Source organism: Passer domesticus, chromosome 3 (genome assembly GCF_036417665.1).
Source record: "Passer domesticus isolate bPasDom1 chromosome 3, bPasDom1.hap1, whole genome shotgun sequence".
In the NCBI taxonomy this organism is placed as follows: Eukaryota; Metazoa; Chordata; class Aves; order Passeriformes; family Passeridae; genus Passer; species Passer domesticus.
This window is the reverse complement of record NC_087476.1, coordinates 90,566,145-90,575,048: the sequence shown is the minus strand read 5'-3', so window position 1 is coordinate 90,575,048 and position 8,904 is coordinate 90,566,145. Positions and strand designations below refer to the sequence as shown.

At 44.5% G+C, this 8,904-nt stretch overlaps 1 protein-coding gene and 2 long non-coding RNA genes across 5 annotated transcripts in view; 2 read left to right on the top strand and 1 right to left on the bottom strand.

Annotated features, from left to right (window-relative positions):
- The first annotated feature begins 2 nt into the window (after nucleotides 1-2).
- On the top strand, nucleotides 3-4,913 carry LOC135297109 (pre-mRNA-splicing factor CWC22 homolog). 2 transcript variants are annotated; one of them, XM_064414321.1, is made up of 7 exons: nucleotides 3-318; nucleotides 775-846; nucleotides 1,089-1,226; nucleotides 1,896-1,948; nucleotides 2,545-2,628; nucleotides 2,859-2,951; nucleotides 4,344-4,913. In XM_064414321.1, exons 1-7 carry the CDS (start codon nucleotides 18-20, stop codon nucleotides 4,392-4,394), a joined length of 792 nt encoding a protein of 263 aa, XP_064270391.1. In that variant the 5' UTR covers nucleotides 3-17; the 3' UTR covers nucleotides 4,395-4,913. The 2 variants fall into 2 exon arrangements, with proteins under 2 accessions (XP_064270391.1, XP_064270392.1); XM_064414322.1 differs by lacking the exon at nucleotides 3-318 and adding an exon at nucleotides 381-532.
- Nucleotides 4,550-8,904, bottom strand: part of LOC135297112 (uncharacterized) — a 4,720-nt gene continuing 365 nt past the window's right edge. Inside the window, exons 2-4 of one of the 2 annotated variants that reach the window (XR_010359176.1) lie at nucleotides 7,403-8,666; nucleotides 6,956-7,021; nucleotides 4,550-6,844 (exon numbers count right to left, since the gene is read on the bottom strand). This is a non-coding gene — a long non-coding RNA (uncharacterized LOC135297112). Of the gene's footprint in view, nucleotides 6,845-6,955; nucleotides 7,022-7,402; nucleotides 8,800-8,904 lie in introns of both variants that reach the window. The other variant, XR_010359177.1, reaches the window with a different exon arrangement.
- LOC135297113 (uncharacterized) overlaps nucleotides 8,640-8,904 on the top strand; it is a 3,215-nt gene continuing 2,950 nt past the window's right edge. Inside the window, exon 1 of the long non-coding RNA XR_010359178.1 lies at nucleotides 8,640-8,778. This is a non-coding gene — a long non-coding RNA (uncharacterized LOC135297113). The remainder of the gene's footprint in view (nucleotides 8,779-8,904) is intronic.

Genomic DNA, 8,904 nt, shown 5'->3' with positions numbered 1-8,904 from the left:
TCTGAGGATGCACTGCGATGACAATTTGTGGTTGGGCCGGCTCTGGGCTCAGCAGGGTTTGGATTTGTTTCGGTTCAGAGCAGGAGCAGGAGCCGCTCCAGCCCCCCACGACTGGCGTGCTGGGGCACGCGGAGCTGTGCAGGCCGGCCGGCACAGCCCGGCGCTCCCCGTGCCGCGGCTGCCGGCAGGGAGGGAGGGAGGGCAGGAAGCGGCGCCGGGCCTTCCCCGGGCCTTCCCCGGGCCTTCCCAGCCCTTCCGGGTCGCGGGCGGCGCCGGCCGAGGGGCGGCGGAGCCGGGGCGGCCGCGGCCGCAGCGCGGGTGGGTCGGGGCCCGGGGCGGCCGGGGAAGGGTGGGCCGGGCCGGAGCGCGGGGCCCTGCGGCCGCTGGGGCCAGGGGGGATCCGTGATGCGGTGACAGCCCGGCACGCCGGTGTGGGTGACACCCCCGTGGCGTCTGCGCCAGCGGCACCCGAGCGCGGCTCTGGCCTCCGGCTGCTGGTGCAGGGGATGAGCCCGAACGTGCTTTCCCCTTGGTGAGGCGCGGTGTCATGGGAGGGGAATGTGCTCCCGGGCCGTGTGCCCCGGGATGAGCCTGCTGGAGCGGGGCGGTGGGACCGGGTGAGCCCTCCGTGCTCCCTTCCGACCTGTGCCACCCTGCGCTTCCATGGCGCTGCCCTCAGGCGTGCTGGATCCATTCCTCTGTTTCTGAACTTGCCTCCCACCGCCACAGTCTTTTGGAAATGATGTTATTGAATGTCCTTTTGCCTCTGACTAGATATGGATAACAGGAAGGATGAAAAAAGCAGGACGCTGTGTGCAACCTCAGAAGAAGGGCTGAAGGCCCGAGGTAGGTGCTGTGATCTGTTGCTGCTCTCTGGTGTTTATGTGCTTTTGTTTGTGTGTCACCCTCTGGGTCATTTACTGGTTTGCTTGCTTGCTGATGCCAGTAGACCATGGCACACTGGAAGAGTGAGAAAAAACACAATCAACCTCTCAAAACAGGGATTTATTGTGTTTAAATTCTAAGAGTAATTTCTGTAGGCCACAGTTACTAGCAGGCTTGTCACTGTTGCCTTGTGTTGCCCTAAGGAAAAGAAAAAAGGAAGCGAAAGCGCAGCAGAAGCAGATCCTCATCTGTTTCATCCACATCGTCTTCTAGCAGTACATCCACTTCTTCCTCCTCATCACGCTCATCATCAAGGTCATCTTCTTCCAGTAGTAGTAGAGGTAAGCTATCTCCACATGCACATGATGTTTTCCAGTTTTGATAGCACTCCTGAGAGCATTTAAAGCTTGTTTTAGAAGAGGTGAAACCACCACAGAGTGACAGTGCAGAATACCAGTGCTGCTTATTCAGGGTGTTTCTCTCATAATCCTTTCCTGTTGTGTGTAAAGGTGCCACTGCACAAACAGTTTGCAATGTAATTAGGTTAATTTGAATTCCTTCTAAAGAGAAACTGCCATTCAAATAAATATTACTTGGTAACAATATGCTGTATATATTTAAGCTCCTTAGTTTGTTGCATTTTACAAACACAGATCTTTTTAACTTCACTAGTCTATCAAGACCAGAGTTGTGGGTTTGATTTAGCCGTGCTTTGGTCTTAACATTTCAACTATTTAACTTTGAGGACTCAGGTGAAGCTGGCACATCTGCAGAATCAGTAAATCAGGTATTTTCAGTTTCCATGTTAGTCCAGTATGTGGCAGTAACCCAGTGTGTTCCCTTTCTCAGGGTTAGTTCAACCTGTGTCTACATATATATATATATCTGAACTATAGCACTTTCTTTGTATGTTTCACATTTCTTTGTCTTATCTGTAAAACTAATGCCTTTTTCAGAATGCTAATCTTACAGGGTTTGATTTTGTTGTTTATTTTTTTCCTTAATTTTAGATTCTCCTAAGTCTAAGTCAAAGAAAAAGAAAAAAGAAAAACATAACAAAAAGGTAAAAGTTTACAAAGAGAAACAAGTAGTTAACAAACAAAACAGTTTTTATATTTCAATAACCTTAAATGTCATGTAAGACAATGCTTTTTTCTGTGGCTTTGTACATCTAAATCATACTTTAAGGGTTATGGTAGCTGAACTGATAAATGGGCACTTGGCTTTATACAAAAAGAGAAAACATTTACAAGGTACTTTTACCAATCATTGCTGGTCCAGCTGGAGTTTCGAGTAGTCTCTGAAGAAAAGAGAAGTGGGGAATCTTGATAACTTTATAGAATTTGCCAGAAGAAATTATTTATAGTCGGTGAGAGAAGTGAATGTACATTTTTGCTGTTGTAATTTTTCTATTCCGTGTTCAGTGATTTATATTGTGGTTACTTTAAAAGGGAGGGAATGGGGAATCAGACCTTTTCTGTTGCTCAGAGCCCTGAGGTTTGCTAACTCTGGTGTGTTACTTTCTGCTGCTTGTCCAATAGTGGTAAGGGCAAGCAGTCGTGGCTGTCTTAACTTGAGTGACCTTGAGAGATCTTGTGGGTTTGGGGTTTTTGCCCTTGTTAGTCTGTAAGCATAAGAGTGTATGTGTTATTCTTGTAGAAAAGGAAAAAGGAGAACAAAATGAAGAAAAAGAAGGAAAAGAAGAAAAGGAAAGAGAAAACAGGACCTGTCCAGCTTTCCAAGGTACACTGGTCTGAGTGTGAAGCCCTGTTTTATTTCTCACCTACATACTTAATCCATCCTGTCATAAAAATGTTTATGGGATCACCAGTTTGGTCATCAACCAGTAGAAACCTCTCTCTGTTGTTGTGGACAGTAAGGAAGTCTAAAAGATTATTGTCTGTAATTTTACATAAGATTTGTAATGGTTCTGATCAAAGCTTATGTCTTTTTAACATGTGATCTCATGTCAGTTCTTCAAAAACAAAAAGAAGAATGAAAACTACAGCATGATAACCGGAAAGAAAATTAAGATGAAAATAAAGAAGACTAAGGAAGATATAGAGGTAAGAGTTAATTAGTCTAAATGTTCCTAAGAAAAAATGCTGTATCTTTTAATGTTTTGCTAATAGTAGTTTTTGTAGAAGAGTGGGTCTTGCAGTTAAGAGTTGTAAACTGAGTGTAGCTTTTAGTGTGGCTGTGATGCCCTCTGAAAAATATTAAATCATTCTTTTGGCAGGTTTTATGTTATGAAGGAGCTTGTAATACTCAGTCATGAGCAGATAAACCGAAGGATGCTTGTGTAGGTTCTTAGAATTGCAGCCTGTAATCATTAGCCAGTTTGTAGCTTTCTCTTACACTGGTATTAATTGTACCCATCTTCTTTCAGTCTCTTGTGATCTGTTGTGATAATTGCTACTTCACTGTGCTTTTCTAACACATGCAAGACTAGCGTTGATTTAGAGAGGAATTTTTAAAAACCCAGTTGTATTATTAGGACCACATGCTCCTGCATTTTCTCGGAGCAGTCAAATGTTTTTGCTGAGATACCCTGGGAAATAAATACCATGAATAGTAGTGTGTGCTATAGCTATGGATGTTTGGACTCGGCACTTAAACACCTTCACTCTTCAACACCCTAGGATGACCTGCAGAGGGCTCTGGTACTGGTCAGGAAGTGTTACTTCCTTGAGGTGTCCAGCTTGGCAGATTCAGGTTCAGCCCTAGCAGTTCATTCTACAGCTGGCAAAGCAGTCTGAGAATTCTTGAGTTAAATTTGACTGAAAACACATTATCTTCTCTCTGTGACGCCAAAGTGTGTGTTAAATTATGCTGAATGTTTGCTTGTTCTGTTCCAGTAGCCTGCTTGTTACAATATCTGATGTCAAATACTTGATGTTGGTCCTTTTTTTGATTGGGGCCTGTGGTCTTACTGAATTGAACAACATCCATCAGTATTTGAAAATCCAGTAATTTTTTATAAAAAACTCTGGAATTGACCGGTTGGGCCATCTCTTTTGTGAAACAGAACCCAAATTCAGGGTTCTGTTATGCTGCATAAGCTGCTGTACGTGCACAGAGGGGAAAAAAGATATTCCCCAAAGCTCAGGACTTGCTGTGAATACAGTGAAAGTTGCTTCAGCCACCAGAGAGGAGCATCTGTTGTGCTTGTGAGTGCTCTCCTGGGCAGGCTGTGAGCTGCAGGATGACAGCCCAGTGGAGCCTCCTTAGGGAGCCACTTAGGAAATGCCTCCTGGAATAGTGAGACATTTGTCTCTCCAGAAGCCATTGCCTGGCACTTCCCCTGGGCACCCAGGCCTCGCTGGTAGCTGGTGAGAGCCAGCTCTGTCAATGGCACTTGCTTTGGGAGGTGGAAATCCCACAGAAAACAGGGATCTGTGGCTTTGCTCCTGAGTACAGGTCTGTTCAACCACTGCCTCTGCTTGTCTGCTCTGCAGAGGGACCGGAACCGTGCCCAGCTCCTGGAATTTCTGAACTCTGCCTTGTAACAGCAAGAGTCCTCACCAAGGACTGATGGATGTACCAAGCCAACTGTCATCCTAGCAGAACACTAAAGAGAAACTCAGGGAAAAGGACACCAAGTTGGACAAGACCAGATCCTCCTACTGAGAAGAAAATTGGAATGTCCTTTTTTTAATGGCAGAACACCAGAGTAGCTAATAACTTGTTAATGGAGATCCATGTCCTCATTTTGAGATCCTAAGGTAATAGATTGGCTGTGGTGTTTTAGAAAAGCTCAAGTGTGTGTTGTTCACAATGATAAGAAATGACACACTGAAGTCCAGCAATGTAATTTCTGTCTTAACTGCATGCAGAATGCACTCTTAATTTCAAATGTCTTAATTTTTCTTGTAGTTTAAGCAGAGTATTTGTAAATGTTTATTTTAAAGATGAGGTGTTTCTTTTATGTATTTTTTTTCTGGTAGTGGTTATGTGTATCATGAAGAGCAAACTGACCTTTGTAAATAGAGCATCCTTTTACATAAATGATTTTTTTTTTGAAAGTTCATTCACTAATATGTTGTTTTCTTTCAGAACTCAAGATGTGGTATTTCTCTGGACAGTTTATTGCTCTCTCTCATTAGAAAGTGTAACAGCAAAATACTCTAGAGCAATAATGGTAGCAAATTATTTTTATCCTAAAATAGAAGCAGGAAAGGTCTCTGGTTTTGGTTGTTTATCTGAATCAGTTGTTCAGTTCATAATAGATTGTTTACCCCCCACATCTGGAGCTGCAGTTCCTGGACTGAAAGCTCTGGAGTTGTGGCCTGCTTTTCTGATCCTGTGAGCCGTGTATCCAGTCTTTCTCTTTGAAGTGCAGCAAGACACGTACCATCGACATACCTTAGTCTGATGGAGAAAGAGCTGTGGAACGGTGTTGAGGCAGGCAGTGACAGTGACTTCTCTGTGAGATGAGACAGGGCTGGACAGGCTGCAGGAGCCCAGCACAGCCTGGGTGTGCCAGCTGTGATCAATTGCTCAGTGCCTGCACTCTTCCTTCCACACCTTGACTCTTGGTTACGCAGCAGGCCCCTCTGTACGTAACCCTGCTGTGGGAGTTCACTTGAATCACTCGTCAAGCTGGTGCTCCTCAGGAGCTACAGTTTAGGAATGCCTGAAGGAAGGCCTCGAGGGGAGTTGACTTTGACAAAAACATTAAGTGTACAGCAGTGAGAGTGGGGGGAGTTCATTAAAGAGCAAATGGAAAATTGTGTCTGTGTCTGCTACAGTGTTTTGAAGTAATCCTGAAGATTTGTACCATTGCTCAAGGGATAATTTTATTACTGTTTTAATGTGTGAAACTTTCTGAGATGCTAGAATCCTCTCCTTTCCTTGGTTTTCTTTTGTTGTGAAGCATTTTGTAGTTGTTGCAGAGATGTAACTCTTTAGAGACTAAAGCCCTGATCCAGCAGAGAAACTCCATACATTCTTACGAACATAAAACTTGAAAAAACATAGGTAAGAAATGGAGTTTCCTTGACTTTTAATTCAACAATCAAAAGGATTTTTTTAAAAGCACTGTACTGAAATGTCACTGGGGGGGGGGGGAAACCAACCAAACAGGAAAACCCCTTTTATTTATCATGGGGATTATGCTTTGATTTATGCTACTTTGCTATTTTATAGCTAGTGATGTCAAAGCATCTTGCCCAGATAAGCAGCTTTTGTCTCTGGACTTTGCATAACAGGCTTAATCCCAAACACACTTCTAGAAAACAGCATCCTTCCCATTCCCTAGCTTACATTCTGTGTAAAGATAGTGTAATTTTGGAAGACTTGGTGCGGGGTAGGGAGTAGAAATTTGGAAGGTGCAAAGAAAATAGCAATGGGAAACCCAGAGATCACAGTTGTAAACAACTGTGTTGGTTGGAATGTTCATACTTAGTTTAAATAATTTGCTTTTTGTTTCAAGATCGTGAAAACTCCTGCCCGGTTGTGCATTAGTAGGGAAAAGGCCAAGGGCCTTTAGTAATATGATACGGACTCTTCTTCCTTTAGGGTTTTGGTAGTTGTCTCTCATGGTACAAAAATAAGTCAAACTATTTATTCTTAAAAAACAAACCCTTTTTTTTTTGGTGTGTGTGTTCAGGACAGAGACATTTTCTCTTTATTATTCTTGACATGCTGGGTATGCTTTAAAATATTTCTGTGGCAGCATTTATTTCTAAGCTATCATTTCTTTCACAAAGCCAAGCTGCTTAAACTTTGTGGCAGTAATTCTGCTTTATTCTCTCCTGCCCAGTCAGTTACAAGTGCTCTCTGGAACTTCCCAGCAGTTGCTGCTTTTGTAAGCCTCCTTTTCTGTTCTACCCATCTCCGTTTGGGCTCTCAGGTTTCTGAAGAGGCTTGAGTCCTGTTGCTTCCTTCCCTTCTCCATCTTTGCTCACAAGCTCTGAGACCTTGTGCTTCTTCTTGGGACTGAGTATCTTTGAAGCTGCTATTGGGAAAAGGCCAACAGATTCCAGTCCTCTCTAGTGAGCACAGGCCCTTAGAGCCAGAATAATTTTCCATGCCTTTCACCCTCAGGGAAGAAGTTAATTTCACTGACCCTTTCACTAAAGTTTGGCTTCAGATCCCTGTTGTGGCAGGTGCACCACTGAGCCGGGTGGGAAGGCTACAACAGGAAGAATGTAGTGAAAATCAGGTTGAGAAATTTGCATGAGGGAACTGTGAAGCCGCGTGGGATGTTAACCTGATACATGGCTGACAGAGAGACTTGCTGCCAGCTCTACCAAGAAGTGCATGTCATGGGCAAGGGTGAAGGCTGGAGCAATAGAGCAGTGGAAAAGGTGAGGCAGGGGTGGAGGGAGACGGCTGCTGTCAGAAGTTGTGGAGTGGGGCAGAGGTCAGGTGATGAGGGAGGGGCTGCAGAAGCTTACCTGGCTGGGCAAGTTGAGGTTCTTAAAAAGCCAAGCAATAGAAGTATTTTAGATGTGAAACCTGCCCTTTGTGTGAGTGTATGTGTGTGTGTGACAGTCTTCCCTATCACACTCACCTTCTGTGTTCTGCACCATTTTCCATTCTGAGAGTCATGCAGAACTCAACTGAATTTTTTTTAGCAGCAGAATTTTCAGAAGCAGAAGTCAGTGTTGTGGGAAGGAGATGAAGGATACATTCTCTGAGCTGCTGCTGCCATGCCCATCATCCTTGGCACTGTTTAAAATATTCTACCTTAGCCAGTTCCTGTGGGCAGTGCAATCCTTTGTTACTCATTTCCTTTAGAGTTGGCTTGAACTTTATTCTTTTGCCCACACAAAAACATAGCAGAGATGAAAAGCTGAGGAAATATTGATAAATGCCACTTTGGCTTGGAAGTACCTGGCTCCATGGAACTAAGGTGTCTCATCCTGTAGAACTGAGCAGGGCCTGCCATTTTGGTAACAGTTCAGTATGGTTAAACTTGGGCAGGTTTTGCTGTTTGGATGTACTTGGGGTTTCATGCTGCAGGAATGTATCATTCTCAGTCATCCTCTGCAGCAGGAAAAACTGAGTGAGCTACATGCAGGGGAAGAACAGAGGTCAGAGAGGCTGAATTGACTTGCCTTGGGGTCAATCACTGAAGGTTTCCTGGTGTGGGCAAGGACCGTGATGGCTGGTGGAGCTCTGATGTCCTTTCATGCATTGAACACTCTCCTCATTGTCTTTGCTGTGTGGGTCTTTGCTATGTGTATTTAGAAACAAGTTTCCAAAGTTCTGGTTCAACACTCAAGGCTGGGACCTCCTCTGTCATTTGAGGACTCTGTGGAATGGCTGGATTTTATGTCATAGTGGGCTTTCCTGAAGGAATGAGGTCCTGGGCACACTTGAGAATCCTCCAGTTTGCACTTGGTTATATTTCAAGCTGTAGGGTGATGAGTTTTTAGGACCTGCTTCTTAAAATTATTGGCAAGCAGCCATCTGCCTAGTTCCATCTCTGGACAAAATTAATCACCAAAATTACTGTCCAATGCAGAGACCGAGATTTATTTGCCTGTTGGCAACAGGTATTTTCTTCTCCCTGCCTGTTCAATTTCAGTGTTGAATTGTGCTTCAGGAGTGTGACTGATGCAGTGTTGTCTGAGGGGTCTAAGGAAGCCCCTGAGAGCCCTTTGGGGCAGCCTGAAGAGCAGCATCACCACGCAGCCTGAGAGGCACCTCGTGCCCATGATGGCAGCTGCTCCCATGCCAGCGTGCTGGCTGCTGTGCCATCTTCCTCTCAGGCACTGAACACCAGGGCTAACATCACTTGTGCTCACTTTGCTCTCCATGCGTGAGCTGTCCTAGGGGTGACAGAACAGTGGTGTGAGAGTGAGGAATCTGCATTTGTCCCGAGAGGCCTGGTTAGGAAGCTGCTGCCTGTTCCCTGGTTGGTCGGTGCTGGAATATCTGCCGGTAGGTGGCAATGCTGTCCAGCTGGAATGTCACAGAAATTTTTTTTTTTTTTTTTTTTTTTTTTTTTTTTTACCTTTGGACATTGGCTTTGCACTTTCTTATTCTGAAACCCTATAATTAGCTAGC